The sequence below is a fragment of the Prionailurus bengalensis genome, chromosome E3 (genome assembly GCF_016509475.1).
Source record: "Prionailurus bengalensis isolate Pbe53 chromosome E3, Fcat_Pben_1.1_paternal_pri, whole genome shotgun sequence".
Classification (NCBI taxonomy): domain Eukaryota; kingdom Metazoa; phylum Chordata; class Mammalia; order Carnivora; family Felidae; genus Prionailurus; species Prionailurus bengalensis.
The window spans coordinates 19430509-19453083 of NC_057357.1; the positions used below are offsets into that span (position 1 = coordinate 19430509).

General features: G+C 58.9%; 1 protein-coding gene and 1 long non-coding RNA gene across 3 annotated transcripts in view; one reads left to right on the forward strand and one right to left on the reverse strand.

Moving 5' to 3' along the window:
• Positions 1 to 3363: 3363 nt before the first annotated feature.
• SBK1 (SH3 domain binding kinase 1) overlaps positions 3364 to 22575 on the reverse strand; it is a 50443-nt gene continuing 31231 nt past the window's right edge. For both annotated transcript variants that reach the window (XM_043560233.1, XM_043560232.1), the window contains exons 2-4: positions 9624 to 9856; positions 8018 to 8220; positions 3364 to 7128 (exon numbers count right to left, since the gene is read on the reverse strand). In XM_043560233.1, coding sequence (XP_043416168.1) covers positions 6283 to 7128; positions 8018 to 8220; positions 9624 to 9849 — 1275 coding nt within the window. In that variant the 5' untranslated portion in view covers positions 9850 to 9856 and the 3' untranslated portion in view covers positions 3364 to 6282. The remainder of the gene's footprint in view (positions 7129 to 8017; positions 8221 to 9623; positions 9857 to 22575) is intronic.
• On the forward strand, positions 5580 to 7924 carry LOC122471520. Its single transcript, XR_006294199.1, has 2 exons — positions 5580 to 5690; positions 7518 to 7924. It is a non-coding gene; the product is annotated as an uncharacterized LOC122471520 (long non-coding RNA).

The following is a 22575-nucleotide window of genomic DNA, read 5'->3' on the forward strand; positions in this document are numbered from 1 at the left end:
CTCTCTCTCTCTTCTCTCTCTCTGCCCCTCCAGTGCATGCGTGCTTTCTCTCTTAAAATAAGTAAACTTGGGGCGCCTGGGTGGCGCAGTCGGTTAAGCGTCCGACTTCAGCCAGGTCACGATCTCGCGGTCCGCGAGTTCGAGCCCCGCGTCGGGCTCTGGGCTGATGGCTCAGAGCCTGGAGCTTGTTTCCGATTCTGTGTCTCCCTCTCTCTCTGCCCCTCCCCCGTTCATGCTCTGTCTCTCTCTGTCCCAAAAATAAATAAACGTTGAAAAATAAGTAAACTTAAAAAAAAAAAAAAGAAAGAAAGCGGTTTACCTTAAAAAAAATAGCATGACTCGAGCCCTGTTACCACCTGTTAGGGACAACCGGGCCCCTCCATGATCTCCCTGAGGATCTCCAAGTCAGGGCTCACGGTCTCCTAAGTCGGGTCATGACCAGCCTACTTCTTTATTATTATTATTAGCTAAGCTGAGGTATAATTGACAAATAAAACCTGTACATGCTTAAAATGTATGACTTCAGGTTTTGAAATATGTATACATTGTGAAATGATCACCACAGGCTAATATATGTATCGCCTCACAGTGTGTGTGTGTGTGTGTGTGTGTGTGTGTGTGGTGAGAACACTTAAGACATGTGCTCTGAGCAAATTTTGAGTATACGATACGGTGTTGTTAATTACGTGGCCTACTTTAAAAAAAAAACTTTTGTTAACGTTTATTTATTTTTGAGACAGAGAGAGAGCATGAACAGGGGAGGGTCAGAGAGAGGGAGACACAGAATCTGAAACAGGCTCCAGGCTCTGAGCCGTCAGCACAGAGCCCGACGCGGGGCTCGAACTCACGGACCGCGAGATCATGACCTGAGCCGAAGTCGGCCGCTTAACCGACTGAGCCACCCAGGCGCCCCACGCGGCCTACTTCTTTGGCTGTCCCCGTACGCTCTTGGTCTCTGGAGTCGCCAGTCTCTTCTGCCCTTCTTTGGCTCCAAAGGAAAACCCCTGAATTTCTCCATTGCCCTGAAAGATCCAAAAACCAAGGCTGGGTGATGAACATTTTCCTCCCCCTCAACTGCCGGTACATAACTCTCAATTACTTTTCTTTCGCCCACATTTCCACCCCAAACCAGGCACTAGATGCGGGGAGGGAGGTGAGACCCTACATTTTTAAGAGAGAGAGATGTTGTTTGGAGACTCTGTCGCTCAGTGATGTAAGCAAGCCGAGTGGGCATCGCGTGAAGGGGATGATGGGACGCTGAGGCTGCCCTTCTGGTACTTGTGTCGGCATGCTTAGTGGTCACTGGCCGGTAGCTGGGGAAGCTTGCATAGCAGTTAAGGGGCATGTTGGGAAAAAACGGAATCGAGAACAAAATCCCTTCCCTTCTTTAAAAAAAAAATTGAAAATGTTTATTTACCTTTCAGAGAGATAGAGAGACACAGTGTGAGCAGGGGAGGGGCAGAGAGAGAGGGAGACACAGATCCGAAGCAGGCTCCAGGCTCCGAGCTGTCAGCACAGAGCCCGACGCGGGGCTCGAACCCACGAACTGCGAGATCACGACCCGAGCGGAAGTCAGACGCTCAACCGACGGAGCCACCCAGGCGCCCCCATAATCCCTTCCCTCCTGAAGTTCAATGTTAGTGGAACCTTTCTGATGGACCGAGTCTAACCTGAAGACTATGGGCGGGAGAAGACACCAAGGGCCCTTGAGAAGGAACTCACCATGATCAAGGGGACGTTACCCACCCTACATGGAAAGGGTTGCAGGGGTTTGTCTTGTTTAAGATAGAGTGTGGGAGACGCTGGAAACCCTTCTGACCAAGTCCCTGTGGCCTTGACACAGGGGTTCATCAGTGATGCTAAGCAGCAGGACGAAGCAACAGCGGCAGAAAACCGAGGCCCCCTAGTGGTAAGTCCCGGCACTTCTCTGACTCTAGGGCAGTTAGAAGGTGATAATTCGTACACCCACCGAGCCGGGAAACAGGGCCACTGCTGGCATTTGTAGACTTCCCCTCCACCCCTTAATGATCCATTTTAAAGTGTTCTGTTAAGCCCCTAGGTATCCACCCTTAATCATTGCAGGGAAGCGGCAGATGTTTTGAAACGGCAGGGTTTTCCTTTAACATATCCTAGCTAAAATTCTTGGGTATGAGCCCTTACCCCTGTGATCTAGTCGGAGTAGATTTGTTTTTCTCTTTTCTTGCGGTTTTTCCTCTCTATTTTTTTTTTACATGGATAATTACGTAATCTAGTGGATGTCTAGTTTCCTCTTCAGCAAGTAAGCTTCAGGGCATAGGGATCGTTGGGCTTATTCATTGCTGGATCCTCGGCCCCTAAAACAGTATTGGGCATTCATTCATGAAGCTGACGGATCGCTGGGGAGTGTCTGTCCTGTGCCGCTAGGCATCAGGGGTGGAGAAGGGATAGCAGTTTGCCAAACACTGATGCCGTTCTTGTGGAACTTCCGTTCTAGTGGGCAGAGAACACGCTATCGTGAGCCGTGGTGGGTGCTCAGCGTGTCATGAGCAGGGTAAGGGGCTCCTGGCCCAGGCGGTTTCCTCTGATCCCTTGATATTTGAGCAGGGACCTGAAGGAAGGGAGGGAGGGGGCTCCGGGGAGATTTGGGAGAGTCCCCAAATCTACTCAGGTACAGGCCCTGAGGGGAGAGCATGCTGGGCCGTCCCAAGAGCCAGTGTGGCTGGGAGGCAGCACAGGGGAGGGGAGAGGGGATGGGGTGTGACTTTGGAGGCCACCCTAAGGACTACCCGGCCGTGCCCCACTGCCCAGAGAACTCTGAATGCTCTGGTTTCTGTCTTCGGTGGGCTCCCGACACCCCCAAACTTGATGAGCTTCTCAGTTACATACTTGCCCAGCACCCAGCCTTCTATGTGGGTCATGTCTGTCTCCACGACTCCATCGCTGGCTGCCTGAGGACAAGGACGCCATCTGTCCTGCTCACTGCTGTATCCCGGGTTCCTAGGAGGAAGCCCGGGACACAGAAGGTGCTCGGTAAATATTTGCTGGGTGGTGGCTGGGTGAAAGCAGCCTGCTCTGTTCCTCTGGGCTTTCGCTTCTATTTTCTGCCCAGTCTGAAGGGCTCCGAGCTGAAGGCAGACGCCAGGCCGGGGACAACTCACTGCCCCTTCCCTCCCAGAACCCGGTCCCTGTTCCCGTCGCCTTCAAGCCCTGGCCCGGACCTGCTCCAGGCCTGAGAGGCCCCAGGAGGCCTGAAGTAGTTGCCCTCAGACTCTGCAGACACCCCTTCCCCCACTCAGAACATCTGTCGAGTTTGGTGTTCAAGAGTAATTCTGTGTGCCCTCTCCCTACTCCGTCCGTTTCTGAGACAAGACAGCCACCCAGTGGTAATTTTTCTAGGCTTTTGTTTATTTTATAGCAATTGTCATGATTAGAGAAGTAAATAACACATTTAAAAACCTTCTCAGGGCCAAAGGATGCCAGAATATTTACAAACACATGGGGGGGGGGGTGTGTGGCAAGACATGAGGGGCTGGGATTCCGCCCGGGCCCTGAGCCAGGCTTGGATGTTGATGCTAGCCACCAGGACTGTCCCACCGGCCACAGCACGGGCTCAGGGAGCAGTGGCAGCCGTGGGGCTCTGCTCAGTGGGGCTCTAGCTAACCTGCGGCCCCGCCTCCTGCCCAGGGGGCTCCCCACACCCCACAGGCCAGCTCAGAGGGGCCTCTGGGAAGCACCGAAGGACAGGGGCAGTATGGAGGCACAGGGGCTATGACAGAGACCGGGGATGACCCAGCCTGCCCAGGATGGGACGGACACGCTCACACACACACATACACACACACACACACACACACACACACACCCCTTCACAGAAGAATCGCCAGGGGAAGATCTTTTGTGTGTTTTTCGTCTTCTAAGTCTGCGTGTCTACGGTGTTATTAATTTTTTGCTATTTGTTTCTTCGACAGTGACATAAACTGAGGTAAACATCTGTGACCAACACCTCTCCTAAGGGGCGAGGGGTCCCAACCCAACTAGCAGGTGGCAGCACAGGGCCCCGGCGGCCACGGAGCAGGCCGGGCTTCTTTGGCCCTGCTCCTGCGGGGGGCCATCGCTGCCCCTCTCTGTGCCTCCGCAAACAGGGGCTGGGCTACATAACTACGGTCCCCTTCCCGAGTCTAACATTCTAGATACTACGACGAGGGAGAAACTCCCAAAGAGGATCTTAACAGAGAAAGAGAGAGAGAGAGAGAGAGGGCACACGGCGAGGGACATCTACTTGGAGTCTTGCTTCCTTGTTATTGCAGGAGAGACGGGGTGTTGAGAGGCCTAAGGCAAAAGGAGAAGTCGCGGCTGGGAGAGAGAGGTGGCCCGGATGGGCTCCAGGTGGGCCAGGGGCAGTGACGGGGGGCCTTCTCTGAAACTTGGCCCGTGGTGGGAGGAGGGTTTGCTACTTACCTGGCGTGTGGAGGGCCCCAGTGCCCACTGGAGAGATGGGTCTCGAAGGAGGGCGGGCGCACCGAGGAGAGCGGGGCCAGGCCCTGGGGCAACCGCAGTTTGTAAACTGGACCCAGGCAGGGCAGGGGGACCTATAGCCCTTTTGCGCGATGGGAATGAGGGATGAGTGGAGAGGTGGGGGCTCCGGGCCAGAGGGTGGTCAGGCCCTCCCTGGCCAGTCCGGCTCATCAGAGAGCCCCCTCAGATGGCCTAGAACCCCAGTGGGACCCTGGCAGGTGCGGCCCGGGCTGGTGGACGGGACACGGTCAGGCAGAAGGAGCAGCCTCACCCCTGTAGAGGTTATTGCGGGGTCCCAGGCCTCCAGAGATGGCAGGGGTCATGGGGGAACACTGGGTGAGCTGGGGTGCCTGTTTTGCTGCCTGGGGGGCTGGAACCAGCCCGCAGGTGCCTCCCTGCCAGATTCCCTGAGGGGCGGGTGAAGCACAGGCCTGGACGCCCTCTGGCAGCTGCCTGGGGAGGGTCCTGGGGCAGAGTGGTCTCCAGAGGCGTCTGGATGCAATCACCGAACACACAGGACTGCACGCGTACACGTCCACTCTACTCACACACCGCACGCACGCCTGCTCACACACACTCACCCCCCTCCTGTTCCCACGGACCCCCATTCTCACGCCCACAGCGGCATACTCCAGGACCGGGAACCTGGGGGACACGGGGATGGGGACAACCCCAGGCTGACATGCTGGTCTCCGGCAGAAACCCGGGGGTATTCCTGGCACGAATCACCTCGCCGCCTGCCGGCAGCCCAGGCCACCGGGTCTGGGCTCGGGGAGCCAGGACCTAGGATCTGGGGTTCCCGGGCCTGGGCAGGTGCGGCCAGCAGGGGGAGCTGGGCCGGCCCTAGGCTCGGCGCTCACTCCCTTCGCCTTAGGGATGCGGTGGGGGGCGGGGGGAGGAGGGCAGCTGAGGCCCCGCCCCGGCAGCCCGTCAGTCACGAGGGAGTGGGACGCTCGCTGGGGAGGAGGGGGAGGGCTTCGAGAGCGCCACCTCTCAGGGGCTGTGCGGCTCCAGGCCAGTTGCCCTCCTCCTGTGCTCAGTGTCCTCATCCGGGGAACGGGTTGCGTGGGAGTCACTAGATTCTTCGGGTCCGTGCCTGTACACACACACTTTTGCAGCATCCAGACATTTGCTACATTTTGCCGAGGGCTTTTGGCCTCTTCCCTCCAGCCTCCCGGGAAAGGGGCAGGACGCAGGTGAGCAACGCCCCTGCCCTCAGCTCACCGCCTCCCCCCCACCCCCACCCCGCCCGCAGCCAGTGTCCGGGGGCCCTACTCCCCTTCTCTGCCCCAACACTTCAGTCCCCTTATGTGCCCGGGGGCGTGGTGGCGCAGGGTAGGGTGGCCAGGAGGGCAGGACCAGGGGTGGGACTGCGGGACGATCTGCCAGGGGGTGCAAAGGGCCAGGAGCAACTAGGCAGGGTTCCAGGGTTCGGGGCGGTGTGGGGGAGTCTGCCCGCAAGCTCCCTTGCTCCTGGTGTCGGGGGACGGGGGAGGGGGCGCCTCTGAATCCTCGGGTCTGTGGGGCTCGGCTCCTGTGGGCCAAGTCCCTGCCCCACAGGCGGGGCGAGAGGTCTTTCGGTGGCTATCTCGGCGGCCCGCCGCGGACCCGGCGCCTGGGCCCGCCGTCCCGCCTAGCCTACCGCTACTCCCTCCTGCCGCCGCGGGGGCTGGTCGGATTTGCCGCGGCCGCCGCCAAGCCCCCCGTTTTGGCGCGGGCCCGGGGCGGCTCCCGGCGGCCCGGCCTGGTGCGAGCGCGGCGCCCCGGCCCGAGGGCGGCGGGGGCGGCTCAGACGCAGATCTCGATGGCCGTGGCCAGCACCACCTGCCCTTTGCTCTTGTCCGGGCGGCCGTCGGTCCTGCCGGGGGGGCCCGGGGGCGCCAGGCCGGCCTCGGGCACCGGCACGGGCACGGGCACCGGCACGGGCACGGGCACCGGCACGGGCGCGGGCCCGACGGCGGGGGGCGCGGGCCGGGAGCCGCTGCCGCTCTCGGTCAGCACCGTCCGCTTGAGCGGCCCGGGCGCCTCGAGGCGCAGCGGCCCGGCGGCGGGCGGGCGGTCCCCGGCGGGCTTGCGCGCGCGGTGCGAGGGCCGGCGCCGCAGCTCGGACGTGAGCTCGTGCTTGAGGAAGCGGAAGACCTCCTTGGCCGGCCCGCGGCGCTCGGGCTCCAGGGCCAGCAGGCGCTGGAACATGCGCAGCGCGGGCTCGGTGAAGCGGCGCCACTGCGACGGCAGCCCGGGCAGGCGGCCCCGCTGCCAGCGCACGAACTCCTCGAAGAAGGCGTCCGCGCCCGACGCCGCCTCCCACGGGAAGTTGCCGGTGAGCACGCAGAAGATGAGCACGCCGAAGGCCCACACGTCCACGCCCGTGTCCACCGCGAAGCCGTCGGCGCGGCCCGCCTGGCACACCTCGGGCGCCGTGTACGGGATGGTGCCGCTGACCCGCTTCACGCGGCAGCCCACGCGGCGCGTCATGCCGAAGTCGGCCAGCTTCACGCGGCGGCACTCGCGGTCGAACAGCAGCACGTTCTCGGGCTTGATGTCGCGGTGCACCAGCTGCCGCCCGTGCATGAAGTCCAGCGCCAGCCCCAGCTGCTGCACGCAGCGCTTCACCGTGTCCTCGGGGAGTCCCACCTGGCGGGCCGGGGGTGGGGGTGGGGGTGGGGTGGGGGTGGGGTGGGGTGGGGAGCCGCGCTCAGGGACGGCCGCCCCGCCGGGCCCTGCCAGGCCCCTCCCGCCGACCAGTCCCCACGGCCGCCCGCCCCCCGCCAGGCCCCGCCGGCCTCGCCCCGAGCTCCCGGTCGCATTCCCCGGGCTGCCGCCTGGGCCATGCCTCTCCCCTCCCCCACCTCACCGGGGCACCTCCTTCTCTCTCTCTGGCCCAGTCATTCTCATCCCGCACCCCCCCCCCCCCCCGCCCCACTGCAGCCACAGACCCGGGCCTGAGCGCCCACGGTGGGCCGGGTGCCCGTCCCGCGCTGTCTCAACCCCTCACAGCTGCCTTACGCCCACTTCCCTTATAGGGACATAAGGCTCTGAGAGGCCTTGCCACTCACCCCCTGAGCGCCAGAGCAGATTCATACCTGGCACCACCAGACGCAGAGCCGGGAGCCTGGGATTTTCTGCGCACTCCCTCCCACTCCGGGGCACCTCCTCTGGGAAGCCTCTGGTGGCCCCGCGGCCTCCTCTCCCCCCTCGTGCCCCCACTGTTCCTACGCAGCATCAGACAAGGCTGCCGAGGAGGGTGGTGTTGGACTTCATCCCAGGCCCCTGGCCGCTGCCTTCCCAGAGCCTGGCTCAGTCTGTCATCTGGCTTATTTCGCAGCGTCTGTTCCCCACGAGGAGGCGCGCAAGCCTTTATTCCTAGTGTATCCCCGGCCCTCCGGTGGCTGAGGTACAGAAGGGGCTCAGTAAATGCTTGTTGGCTAAATAAGTGGTCTGACTGCCCCCCGCCCCCCTCCTACTCTCCCCCTGCGGGGGTGGGAAGACATCTCCCCTCTCCCTGGGCCGCCACACCCAGTACCTGAGGAGGAATGATGTCGAACAGGTCCCCGGCAGGTGCGTACTCTTGGGCGAAGACGTAGCAGTCCTCGGTCTCAAAAACCACGTCAAAGACCTTGATGATGAAGGGGCTGGAGGAGAGGCTGCTGGTGATGCTCACCTCCCGCAGGAAGTTCTTCAGCTTGGTCTTGTTCTTGTTCACAAACTTCAGCGCCATTTTCGTGCCTGACGGGGCAGGAGCCACAGTGGTGAAGGCTCCTGTCCCCGAGCTCCCGCGCATGACGTTCCCAGGCCTGCCCGCACAGCCCGTCCCCGCCACGGGGCAGCGTGTGTCTGTCCTCCTCTTACTGGTAGCAAACTGAGACCCGGGGAGGGGAAAGGACTGGCCAAAGGCCAGGCAGCGAGTCGGGGGTCAGGCCGGGCCTCCTGCCCCAGCCTGCCGGCCTCGGTGAGGATGGCCTGCTGCTTCCTCCACTCTCCCCTCTCCTTCCTGACGTACAGGATCCTCCTTCACGTCTCGGTCTCCCCCCACGCTAGAACGTAGCCCCCGGAGCGCGGGAATCTGTCTCGCTCGTTGCTGTATCTCCAGTGCCTACAACAGTGTGGCGCACAGTAGGTGCTCAACACATGTTTGTTACGTGGCTAAGGAGGAATTAGACACTGAGAGGTGAGGGTCTGCAAGGCATAGGTCCCTGACTCTGCACTTGGGCAGCCATCTGTACCCACTGAGGGTGCAAAGCCGTGTGACGCACACGTGTCCACAGGGCCCTTACCTGTCACAGGGCCCTCTCTTCACTTCGCACTCACAACCCGCGCCTCATAATGACCGTGGGAGGTGGGCCAGCCCTAATGCTATCCTATTTTTAACAGAGGAGAAAACCTACGCACAGAGAGGTTAAGTCACTTGCCCAAGGTCACACAGAGAGCAAGTGGCAAAGGTCAGGCAACCCCACGTCCAGTGTTCCTCCCGCCGCTGTCAGTGGGCACAGAGCCCCCGCCCCCCGCCCCAGGTGTGTGCAGCTGTGGGAGCTCACGAAGTCCCCGTCCCTGACTGGCTGCAACGGGCACCGCTGTGAGGCTGTGCTGTGGGGAAGGCATCATGCTCGCGGGGAAGTGAGAAGATTCTGGAGCTGACTTCTGGGGTCTTGCCCTGGCTCACAGCCTCTACAGCTGCATGAACTTAGCTGAGCGATGGGCCTCTGGGTCTCGGTGTCTTCATCTGAGAAATGGAGATGGCCACAGTGACCTCCCAGGGACATCTCCCACCCCTCCTGAAGCGTGGCGCCGTTTCCAAAGACGCACCCTTGGGCTCTGTCCACTCCGCTGGGGTCAACTACCCCCGATGGGCCAGTGATTCCGCAAACACCACTGCCAGCCCTGACTTCTCTCCTGAGCTCCCGATGTCCCGGGGTCATGCCCTTGGCCCCAAAGCAGCCCACCCTCCAGTCTAGGCCCCGGGCCCCGTCTCAGGTCTCCCTGGGCCGCTCAGGCTACATCTCTCCACCTGGACCACGAGCTCTGTCTGCCTGCTGACCCCTCAGCTCCGGAAGCGAACACCCACGAGCCCCAGGCAAGCCCCCCCCCCCGCCGCCCCCCAGCCTTCACACCCGCCGCCGGCAGATGCTCACCCGTGCCCTTGTAGGCCACCAGGTCGACCTTCCCATAGGTGCCCTTGCCCAGCTCCCGGACGAGTTCGTAGTGCTTGGTGACATCGCTAGCAGCCAGCGTGCGGAGGGTCAGTGCCTGCATATCTTCAGTGAGGAGCGGCACGCCTGCCCCCAGCCCAGGGGCGGTCCCCGGGCCACAGCAGGGCAGGGAGCGGGGTGGCTCGGGCTCCGGGCAGCCCACGCTCATCTTCTCCCTGTTGTGGGGGGCGCGGCACCAAATGTGACATCAAGCCAGGGCCCCCTGGCCCAGCCACCCGCTCCTTCCCCGGTACCTCGGGTCCCCGGATGCCAGGCTCAAGATGACCACACGGGGGCGACGAGCATCTATCCCCTTTCCCCAAGGCTTCAGGGCCAGGCCTGAGCCACACTCCCTGGAGACACGGTCCCTGCCCCCGCCGTCCCCACTCGGGTACCACTGGCCCGTCTGTCTCAGGCACCCAGACAAGGCACACATGTTTACGTCACACAAAGACACTCCGTGTTCCAAGTTCACACGGCCGTTCCTGTCGGCAAACATTGATCACCACCTGCTGTTCGCCAGGGGCCTGCTGCTCAGAGCCCTGGGCCCGCATCACTAGCCCAACAGGTAAGAATCCCACCCTCGAGGGACTTAGGTTTTGGGGAGGAGACGGGCAATAAACATAGTGAATGTGTGAATTACACATTATGCTACAAGGTGTTACGGGCTTTTGAGAATGTAAGGCAAGGGTGGGGGGGAAGGTGCGGTCTCAGGGCAGGGGACACGGTAGCAAATTCCTCAGCCAAGCAGGCGCAGACAGAACTCTGGCGGGGTGGTGCAGATGTCCCCCCGCTCCCCCAACAGCCTCACGCCCCTCCCCCTCCCCCAGACAACACAACCCTGCTCAGGTATACGCGCTACAGGTGGCGTCCCAGGCCCCACCTCCCTCCCACACCCGCTCCGCCCCAGACCCAAGGCAGAGCCCAGGCCCACAGAGACCCAACCCTCCCCTGCCTCACCCTCCACATTCACAGCCTGACTGACCCCTTCGGTATCCGCACAAGCTGCACCCACCCGTCAGAGGCACCGAGTTTGTCCCCAGACGGTGTTGGGGGGGCAGGGAGCTGCTTCGGGGAGAGTCCGGCGGGGGGGGGGGGGCGGGCGGGTGAGAGTGAACGCCCACCTGGGGCCTGCATTTCTTGTCTGTCAAGTTGGCAGTGGGGGTGCTGGGAGCGAAGCTTCCAGGAGCAGGTGCGCACGTGTCTGTGCGTGTACCCGCAGGAGAGGCCGGCACCGAATCCTCCATAAGCTGAGCCCCGGGAGCCTGCCTCCTGGCGCACCTCCCCTTACTCCCTCCTACCTCCCATCCCAGGTGACTCACCCCACACTTCCCCCAGCCCCCACCCTTGCAAGACAGCCCAGGGGTCTTGGATAGCCGACCTGGAGCTAGCCACCCGGCTTTGAATCCAGCTCTGTCACCTGCTAGCTGGATGGCCTTGGGCAAGTTACTTCAGCCTCCCAGGCCTCAATTTTCCATCTAGAAAAAGGACGCATTAGTGCCTTTTCTCTACGGGCTGCTCAGCCGTGGAGCGCTTGGTGCCTGGCACACGTAAGGGCTCTGTAAGTGCCCCGGAGTGGTGTCGTGCGTCCTGCGTCCCCTCCGGCTGAGCCGGCCACAGGCTGCTCTCGGGAGCCCCGCATCCTCACCCCGGCCCAGCCGCTCCCCTTCCAGGCCCAAACCCTCTTCTCCTCCTCTGCCTTCCCCTTCCCTCTTGGCACGACCCAGCCTCCCACTTCACACGGAGAGGAGGAACATCAGGAGGGAACTTCCTGGCCTCCCACGTCCTCCGGCTGGCTGGGGGAGCAGGGGGCCCTCCGCCCCTCCTCCGATTTGGCTCCTGCCCCCTCTGCTTCCTCAGGATCCTGCTCCCCCACTCAGCCCCCTTCCCCTCCATTCATGAGCAAGCCCTACTCCATAGAAGCTTCCCCCGCTGTAGGCACTGCCCTTCCTTCCCTAATTCCTTTGGTCTGAACGGATGCCAGGAGTCTGTCTGAAACGCCACACGAATGCCCTCAGTCTGCAGCCTGGATTAGCCCATTTCATAGACCCCCACGGGGGAGGGATGGCGCCAGGCCCACGGACACAGGGTCCTGCTGCCCCTACCTCTGCCAGGCTCCTTGTGCTGAACCCGACTGGGCCGTGGCACCTGTCACCCGGTCTCTGTGTGGTCCCAGCTCCAGCCAGACGGCACCCTGTTACTGTAGCCGCCGACTAGGCTAAAGTGGGCGGCATCTCCCCGTGGTGGTCTTTCCTTGCCTTCAGGGCTAGAGAGGGTCACTGGTCCCAACCTCTGCCAAATATCCCTCCCTGCCCCCCACCTCCCCGTGGGGAGAATTCCGAGTGAGGAAACCCAGGCGATCCGCTTTGAGGCAGCAGGGAGGGGTAAGGCTGTCTCTGGGTGAGCGTCCTCAGGCCCCCAGGGGGTCCGATGAGTACACACCCTCTTTGCCTTGAACTCTTCCCCCTGCCGGCCAGTGAGACGCTGGGCTGCTCTGCTGACCTACTTCTCTTGATGATTGTGGACTCCCCGAGGGCTGCCGCGCTGGGCAAGGCCATGGGCGTGCAGGCACATATACGCACCCGTGTGCAACGCTCCCACTTTGGGCTTTGGCCCTGCCAGTCCTTTGGGGCTGTTTCTACATCCTCTGGGAGGTTGACCGACTGGCAGCTGCAAGTTGCTAGAAGCTCTTTCTCCCCCTCTCCCCTCCTCCCTCGCCCGGGGGCTGTGGGGTACATGGCTCATCCCTGCTGCTTTGGCCGCCGAGTTGCACTGCGCAGGCAGCTGTCTGGGTCGGGGGTGCAGCCACAGTGGGGTGGGTCTGGGTCCCACATTTGCCCCCTGCACTCCGGTTTAGCCCTTGCTTTGACCACCACCCTGCACTGCGTCTCTGTGGCTTCAGTGCCTCTCTGGAGTCTCCTCTGCCAGTCCCGCTGCCCGCCTTGATCTCCCCCTGCCCCACAGCCAATCTTCTCTTTATCCTCAGGCCCCACTCTTCCAGGAAGGCTTCTCTGCCGCCCCGGGTGCCGGGTCCTGCCTCTGCTGAGTCCCAGGATTCACATAGGGTCTGTGTGGCTCTCTCTGAGGGTTCCTGTTGAAGATCTTGGGGTGGTCTCCACTCCGTCCGCTGTCTGTCCCCATCAACAGGCCAAGAGCTCTCCGGGGGTAGTGGCTACTTTCTCCCAACCTTTCTTAGTTCCTAGGGCCCAGTTTTGGGGGTCCCCACTACTGGCCCCTCCCTCCTTCACAACCTCCCTCTCCCTTCAGGCCTGTTCTCTGCCAGCCGTCAGCAGGCGACAAGGAATTAATCCACACAGCCCTCCCCGTCGCTGCGTCATAGCCCCAGGTACACCCTGCCTCTGACCCAGTTACGATGCATGTGACTTAAGAGGCACAGTGGGGAGCGAAAGAAACAGCATGGGCCTTGGGGCTCAGCAGGCTTGCCCTTGATCCTGCCCTGCGCCACTTTTTAGGTGGGTGACCTTGAGCGAGTCACTTGTCTGGGGAAAATAACAACAATGGCAATAGCAAGGGACTAACGCTGAAATGGGGCTTACTAGCTGCCGGGCCCTGGACTCAGGATGAGCTCATCTTATCTTCCCAATTCAACGGGTAGGTGTCATCATCACCCCCATTTTAGGGATGAGGAGAACGAGGCACAGAGAGCCTGAATAACTCGTCCAAGCTCATGCAGCTCGCGTTGGGACTGGCTCCAAAGCCGGTGCTCTGAACCAGTTTCCCCAAGTCAGAATGGTAGAGCATCTCGTTCGGATGCCTTGGGATCCAAGTGGGGAAACCGAGGCCCAGGAGAGAGCAAAGCCTGAGCCGAAGACGCCCATGCATTCGCTCAGCTCCTGCTGGGAGGTGACCGAGTGGCAGGCACCGTCCAGGCGCTTCACGGGTATTAACTCACAGCAGTAGGTAGACCAGCAACTTCCTTCAGGCGGGGACTCCAGGCCAGAGAGTAAAGTAAGACACATCCGCCTCCCCGAGTGGTCGAGGGCACATACACCTGGCATCGGTGGGAACTTGACCTGAAACTATTTTGCCTTCATCACCATTGCCTCCGCTTGAAGGAGCGGCCGTGGACTCGGTGGCTGTGAACTTTCCAGCAGCAGGCGGTGGAGGCCCCTGGCTGGCCCCCTGTTCCTCCCATGTAGCCGGCCCTACTATCCACACTTCAACCAACTGTGCCATGCCGGGGGACCTCACGTGCCTTGCACCTCAAGTGTGTGTGTGTGTTTGTGTCCTCGCTGGCCCCGAGGGAGGCCCTTGGTTTCCGGTCTGTGTGGCTGAAGGCAGGTGGGTGTCACCCAGCCTTCCCGGCAGCAGTTGTGGCTCTGGCCCTGTGGGCTGGGTCTTCTGCCACACGCCGGGAGGGCTTCCCAAGCAAGAAACAAGACCGAACCGCCTACCACTTCCTGTTGGCAGGTGGCTTGAGCTGGGTGCCTCTCTTACGAAAACCATACCAATGCACAACCCAACTCAGAGCTACTTTGGAGCCTGCCTTCCCTACCCTCCCCCACCACATGCACACACACAGTGCCAGCTTGGCAAAATGTCACTTACTGAGTCCTCATAAGAACCCTGAGAAGAAGGGCAAGATGCTCCCTCTGTTTTTTTTTTTTTTTTCTTAAAAACACAGCTATATTAGTACACACCACAAAATTTACCGGTAGTAGGCGTACGATTCAGTGATTTTAGCAAACGTCCGTTGCCGCAATCAAGTGCTGCTGTCTGTTTTATAGATGAAGAACCTAGGAGGTTGGTGATTTACTATGGTTCTGGAAAAGACAGCCACTGTCCACCAAAACTTTGTGTTCCCTCTTTTATAATACAGAGCTGCTGCTGGAGGGTGGCTGTCGACAGGGTACTGCATTTCCTGCCTGCCTTGCATCCGGATGTGGCCATGTGACCAGTTTTCCCCAGTGGAACGCGAGCAGCGATGATAGATGTGACTGTCTTTTAAGACTGGGAGGAGTTTCTCCATTCTCTCATCGGTCCTAAAAGACAGTGGAGCTACAAGACAGGAAGGAGGAGCCTGGGTGCCTGGCTGTAGGTCTCCTGGCCAAGAGGATTACCCACTCTGCATTTTATGGGAGCCAGGAGTGAATGGCTATTGTGTTAGGCTGCTGAGATACAGGGGCTTGCTTGTTACAGCGGCTAGCACTACTCTAATCCAAGGATTATGTAGCAAGGAGGCCAAAAAGGTATGATTTGAACCTCGGTTTGTCCACTTGCCTGGAGGATGGCCAGTCTCAAAAGAGAGGGGGGCCTGCGCTCACCCTGTCTCCTGGGAGGATAATAATACTGGCAAATGTTTATTGAGTGTTTCCATATGTCGGGTGCTGTGCTGACCACTATGGATTCAATCATTTAACAGTTACAAGCCTGGGCAGCAGGTTCTCCTATCATTACCCCATTTTACAGAAAGGACTACTGATACACTGGTGGGCTAACTAATTCGGATTTGAACTCAGGCGTCAGGCTTCAGGTCCCGTGCTCTCATGCACCGCGTCCTCTGAGGCTCCTGAAGGCAAACCCAAGCAAACAGCAACCTAAAATGAGACCGTTGTTACAGTCCCAACAGGGAGGACATGTGTTCTCCATCACTGGGGGAGAGAAGCAGAGAGTGGGGAGTTGGGGGCGGGAGGTGAGGTTGGACCAAGTGATATCAGCCAGGCCTTTCTTACTCTCACTCGGGGGGGGGGTGTCTAAGATTCTCTGTCCCCATAGTACAGGCAACCCCCAAGAGTATCCTTAACAAAGCTCTGGCCTAGAAGGATTCCATCCGCAGACGATTGTTGCTGGGTGGGTCACTTCCTTGAGTTCGTCTTATTAAAAGCCGTGTGAAAAAAGCAGCCATAAGGCATTATTTCAGGTACTGAGTGGGGACAGGGAGCCTGCTTCACTCTGCTTCTATGTAAAGCGGGGTGGAGGCTCATTCCCCAAGCCTCCATGCCGAGCCAGCTCCCGATCCCCCCTGGCCCCCCTATCTGCCTCCAGGCTTCTGCCTCTGAGGCCTCCTTGTCCGTGTCGGACCCACTCCTTGTCTTGCTCAGGAATTTTCAGTGGCTTCTTAAGTCGGCCTGTGGTGCTTTTTTCCTGCTCAGCATGAATTTCCCTTTCTTCCGGGAATGGCCCCTCTCTCAGGCCACGTGGTTCAGTAAGGTGGTCTCCATCTTGGCTTAGGGGCAGGCCTGACCTGGGCCTAGCTGGCCAGCACATCCATCCCACCTGCCAGGTCATGTGACCGGTTCACAGATGAACCTGTGACCAAAGGGGGCCCACTGGGATCTAGCCCTGGGACTCTGGCTGCAGCTGTCGGGAAAGAGATGCCTCCTGATCCCTGGGATGCAAAGCTGGAAGACCCAGGTCTGGAGCTGCTGGGGGGCCAGCTTTGCCACCATGCGGGGAGCGCCTGCCTGAGAATCAAGCGACAGAGAAGAAAAGCAGAGCTGTAAGGTGGAGAGGTTTCTGATGACTCGGGGCACCTGGATCCAGGCATGACTAAAGGCAATTCTACTCCTGACCGTTTGTTTCATGCATCGATACATTTCCTTTCTGGCTTGAGCCACTTTGAGTCGAGTTTACGTAACTTGCAACCTTAAGCTTCCAGATAAGTATACCCGCTCGGGCCCGGGCACCGCGTAGGGTGCTGGCACGGGGCGAGTAGGTTAGATAGAGTGAAGCATCAGGTAGAAGGTGTGAACCTACACTTCAGGAAGGCAGATAAAGTAAGGAGTCAGGTGACCAGAAGTCCGAAAAGCCAACGTCAGCACTCCAGCATTTCCAAGCAAGGCATGGCAGTGGGGGTCAGGGTGGGTTCCTGGAGGAGGTGACACACAAATGGGCTTTGAAGGGGGCTGACAATCCAGTAAGAAACCCAAGAGCTCCTTGAAAGCAAGCCTCATGCTTTAGTCACCTTGGTGTTCCTAGCACTTAGCCAGGGTGTGACAAATGGCAGGTGAGTAACGCTTTCCGTGTTGGGCAAGTTGTAAATTTGTGTCTCTTGGCTTTCCTGAACGTGACCCTGCAGGCACAGTTATTTCCTCGGGGGCTTGTGTGAGGTAGCATTGGCCCCGTTTTAGCGATGCAGAGACTGATGGCCAGAAAAGAAGAGTGATTTGCTCAAAATCGCACAGAAAGTCAGTGGCGGGGCGGCACTAGAGGCCAAGGTGCAGGGTGAGGTGTGCTCTCCCCCCCAACAGCCAGGGCCCCAAGCTCAGCAGAGATGGGTGTGGCTGGGAGTGCCACCGGTGTGGACAGAGTGGCGGGAGGTATGAGGATAATGGTGATAGTGGCACAGGGGAAAGTGATGTAACTGCTAACACTAAGGATCCCTGTTGTGTGCCAAGGGCCTCACAAAAACTAACTCGTCTAAGCCTCCCAACATCCTACGACACAGGGACTGTACTTCACCCCAACTTACAGATGAGAAAACTGAGGCCCAGAGCAGTCATGTTACTTGATCAAGATCATCTGGTCAATGGCAGAGCTGGGATTCAAGTCCAGGCATTATCGCTCCAGTGTCCGAAAGCCTAACCACTGTTTCATTGACCCTAAATTGATATGGTACAGATTATCACTCATAGTCTCAGCATGCCAATGCTTTGCATTGCTGCTGTCATCCAATCTTCACAGCAACCCCACTTTACAGATCGGGACACTGAGGCTCAGAGGGGGTCAGTAGCCTGCCTGAGGCCACTCAGCCGGTAAATTGCAGAGACCAGGACTGAACACTAAAGTTCCCCTGCTCCTCTCTTCTCCTCTCCTCTCTCTGGCCCCAGCCTTCAGCACCACAGGTGAGGACAGCACCCAGGCGGGCCCAGTGCTAAGTGCAAGGTTAGGAGAGGCAGGAGCTGGGGAAGCAGGCAGGGTGGATGGACCACTGCAGACCTGGAACTCAGGCCTCCAGGGCTGGAAAAGGATGCATGGGTATACTGCCGCTGATTTAACCAGACCCCTAATGGGTTGTGTTCAACTTTTTTTGCTACTACAAACAATGAGAAGCCTGCACATAACTCATTTTGCTGTGTGCCGACGTGTCTGTAGGCTCAATTCTAGCAATGGGTTGCCAGGTTAAAGGGTGAGTGCGTTTGGAATTTCTGTAGAATGTTCGATTCCCCCAGAGGGCTGTGCCACTGGCCTTCCCCCAGCCGTGTAGGAGAGAGCTGCTTCTTGGTGGAGCAGGGCAGGGGCCACCAGCTCCTTCGCCCTCTCTGGGCTTCTGTATCAGAAATGTGGGGTGGTGGGGGGGGATACGAATAGGTGTCTCACTTGCTTGTTATTTGCATAAAGTAACTCTGGAATCAACATCAGACATTAATAAAGGTGCTTGACCACCCTTGGCACTCACTCCCACCTCCTCCTTCAGCTACTGCGGTAACCTCCTGTCTGGTCCCCCCACCTACCACAATCTATTCTTTTCTTTTTAAGCTTTTAAATGTTTTCATTTATTTTTGAGACACAGAGACAGAACATGAGCAGGGGAGGGGCAGAGAGAGAGGGAGACACAGAATCCGAAGCAGGCTCCAGACTCCCGAGCTGTCAGCACAGAGCCTGACGCGGGGCTTGAACTCATGGACCGTGAGATCATGACCTGAGCTGAAGTTGGACGCCCGACCGACTGAGCCACCCAGGCACCCCTACCACAATCTATTCTTGACCCAGCGGCCAGGGAGTCTGGCAGAGCCTACTCAGGTCGCATTGTTCCCACCATCAGCTCCCATTTCATTCCAAAGGCCTTACAAGGGGCCTCAACTTACCCCTCTGACCTGTCTCCTCCCTCCCTCTGCTCCACACACACTGGTCTCCCTGCTGTTCCCCCAAACGCGCCAGCTCCCGGCCTGGGGGCTGTTCTCTCTGCCCTTAGATGGCTCCGTGGCTCCGTTCTTCCAAGTTCTGCTCAGATGACGGCTTCTCAACCAGGGCTACTCTACTGCACTCCAGTTATCCTGCTCTAGCTGCCCCCAGGGGAGGGTATCACTCTCTAGCGTGTTATATAATTTACTGACTGGCTCTATCGATTGTGGCCGTCTCTCTTCCCCACCAGAACTTAAGCACTAGGAGGGCAGGGACTTTGTTGGGCTGGTTTTGTTCACTGCTGATCCCCCAGCAGCTAGCACAGTGCCTGCACATCACAGGCACTTCATCGATATTTGGTGAATGAACGGATGCATGAATGCATACATCCCTGGGGAGAGGCGTGGGAACTGAGTGACCAGAGGCAGGGCAGGAATGAAACTTTTCACTAGGATTTCACAGTCCTCTTGGTTCTAGGGAGTAAAAGGAACTAGGCTCAGTTGGTGGTCGAGGCGAAGCCAAAGGAAAATGCAAGGGGAGGCCATGTGCATCCACCTAGGCTCAACAGCCCAGGGCTGGGATCCCCTGAGAGGGGCCAGAGGAGGGGTGGCCCCCGGGAGCCTCCTTGACACCCCACCCTGAGCAGAGCCCTCTCTCTGTCCCCACGGCAGGTGCCGTAGTCTGGCTCTCGGCTGTTCACCACCTTCCCTAGAGGGTGTCCTTGATCCTCTCATTTGTTTGCCCCACTGAAGAAATCTGTTCACACGTGGGTCGTCCTATCTGCTGCCAGAGAGTGGGGAGACCCAGAGCCTGGTCCCGCTGGCCCCAGAAAGAGGCCTATGGGGTGCTTGGAAAAGCACTTGCCCCTGCTGCTGCCCCCGAGGAGCTCTGGTCAGCCACCTGCCTTCCCTTCTCTTCAGTCTTCCAGTCTATGAAATGAGCTATTTAGTGGTTCTTGTCCCTTCATCAGTCACCGAAGGTTCACTACCCTCTCCTCTGAAAAAGTCCACAGCCACCCCATGCACACTTGTATGTACGACATCGGGGCGGGGGGGGGGGGGGGTCAGAGCCCCAGGGAGCTCTCAAGAGACTCCAGATAAGGCCTCTCCCTCCCCTTGGCCTTTCAACACAAATATAAACTCTAGCAAACATTCTATTCTGGTCAAAAGGAGAAAGAGAAGAATATTCTCAAACCACTTCCTTGTCTTCCCCCTTGTGCAAATTCCAGCTCCATCCCTTCTTGCTGTGTGACCTGAGGCAGGTGGCGCCACTTTCCTAAGCCTCAGTTTGCCCGTCAAGAAAATGGGGCTGTGAATGCCCACCTTACGTGGTGGACCTCTGTAAGAATTAAACGGGCACTGGCTGGACAGAGGGGCCTGGGGCCGTGGTTCCGTCGTGGATTTGGCACAACCTTGCACCACCTTGGGTGAGACCACACTCTGACTTTGTCTCGGCTTTCTATGCTGGAAATGGGGGCTCTGCTAAATCTCACCCCCTGAACCCGCCTGAGCCAGAAGGGGCTTTGGAGGCCATCTGACCCAGCTTCCCCATTTCCCAGGTGAGGAGGCTGAGAGAAAGAGCTGGGACTTCAACAAGATCAAGCAGGCCGACCTTCTGGCCACTGCCCTCCCCACTAGGGGCAGCCTAGGGTTCCCCTCGCTGCGAGGCTCGGCCTCAGCCTCCCCTCCCAGCTGGCGCAGTCTGCCCCTTCCCTGGGGCACATCCTTGGCGGTTATTAATAGCCTGTGACGCTGTCTGCCTGCAGCTGGTGCCCAGAGCTGGAACAGGCTCTCCCCTCCTTTTTGCCCTCCCGGCCGGACCCTGGAGGGAGGGGGGAGTCCTGGGCCTCACCCCTCCCCGCCTGCCTGAGGGCCCAGTCCCTGTGGCAGCCCCTGCGCGTGTGGGAGGTGAGCCCTGTTGCCCGGGTGAGGCGGGCGGCCCAGCACCCGGGGAGTTAACAGGAGTGGAGGGCCGAGAGCTCGGAGGTGGCCTGCCACCGGCTAACTGGCCCGGGGCCCCGGGCTGGGTGTCCACCAGTGGAGAGGTGGTGACCACCGGAGAGACAGCAGGGTCTACACGGGGTGAAACGAGGATGTAGCCTAGCTCGGGAGACACATTCAGGCACCCCTGGGTAGGGCGGCCACCATTTCTCGTCACGGAACTCTGGGTAAGTCACTTGTTCTCTCTGTGCTTCTGCCTCCTCATCAGTAAAATGGGGGATAACATGGTACAAGTTAAAGTATTATTAACGTTTTATTTATTTTTGAGAGAGAGAGAGACAGAGCATGAACGGGGGAGGGGCAGAGAGAGAGGGAGACACAGAATCGGAAGCAGGCTCCAGGCTCCGAGCCATCAGCCCAGAGCCCGACGCGGGGGCTCGAACTCCCGGACCGCGAGATCGTGACCTGGCTGAAGTCGGACGCTCAACCGACTGCGCCACCCAGGCGCCCCACAAGTTAAAGTATTATTAAGAACAGCTAACATTGATGAGCCACTTAAAGTATAAGTTCTTTAGGTATATAAAGACTCATTTAAAACTCACAACAGGGGCGCCTGGGTGGCTCAGTTGGTTAAGTGTCTGACTTTTGGTTTCAGCTCCGGTCATGATCTCCAGGTTCGTGAGTTCGAGCCCCGCAGCAGGCTCCACGCTGATGGTGCGCAGCCTGCCTAGGATTTTCTCTCTCTTTCTCTCTGCCCCTTCCCCACTCGCGCTCTCTCTCAAAATAAATAAATAAGCTTTAAAAAATTTAAAAAACAAAAACAACTCGCAACAATCTTGGGAGAAGCTGTTAGTATTCCCATTTTGTCCCTTAGACCTCAGGAAAACCGAGACTCAGAGGATGAAAGATTAGGTGACGTGTCCTGTGTCACAGAGCTAAGAAGTGGCTTAGAGAGGTCTGTCTGGCTCCAGAACACTCCATGAATACTTGTCGTCGAGCATCTACTATGTTCTGGGATCTGGAATACATTCATGAACCAAACGAACAGCCCTGCCCTCAAGGAGCTTATGTTCTAGTTTGGAGGCAGACAATCGTAAGGGTAGGTAAGAGATGCAGGTCAGAGGGCCTAAAGGGGAAAGCAAGGCAGGGAGAGGTGAGGGAATGTTGAGGGCGAGGGATGAGACTGTAGACACTGGGTGGTGACAAAAGGCCCCACTGACAGGACTGCAAGCATGTGGATACTGTGGCGAAAGCACTTTCTCGGCAGGGGCTCGGGGAGCAGTGGGGAGGCCAGCGTGGCTGCAGTGGTAAGGGCGAGGCACAGGTCTAGCAAAGAGTGACGATGCCGTGTGCAGGGTCTTGGGGGCCACGGCAAGGACCTGGCTTTCACTCTGTGAGATGCGCGCCGAACACCCGACTTGAGCAAACCCTTCCTGAAGCCAACCTGCGTGCCAGACTCTGGGAGGCCAAGAGACGCTACGACCCTGACCTCGCTTCCAGTTAAGAGACTTGGAGTCGAGCCCCCCACCGCCTTCCACCACTGTCCCAGGCGTGGGGCTGAGGAGGAAGGGGCGAGGGAAGTCTTCAAAGCTTCTGGGAAAGTTTCGTGGGCCTGCACTGCAGATGCCTCCATGGCCCCGTGTGAGCAGAGGTGTGGAAAGCGGAGCGATATGTCCAGAAATGCAGCCAGAGCCCAGGCTAGGTCCTGTCGGCTCCTTCTGGCTGGCCTTGCTCTGTGAATTGTGTGCGAATGGTCTCAAAGTGGGCAGGATGTTCCGTGAATCCTAGATGTGGAAGCGTGAATAAAGACCTTCACCTCTGAGCTTCCATTTTTTTTTTTCCCCTGTAAAAGTGGGGGCAACGTTCCCTCTCTGCTCAGGGCTTGTGGGGACTCACGTTCACAGCACGTCACAAACATTCATTCGCTTCATCCTCCCCATGACCCCAAAAGGCAGGCATTACCACCATCCCTTTTTGTAGGTGAGAGATCTCAGGCACAGAGAGGTTAAGCACCTTGCCCAAAGTCACACAGCAGGGTCTAGAGGTTGTGCTTTTCTCCACTAAAATATGTTAACTGGGGGCCTCGCCACCCCTCCTGGAGACACTTGGGAATCAGGGCTGGCAGGTAACCTGAGCCCTTGGGAAGGGAA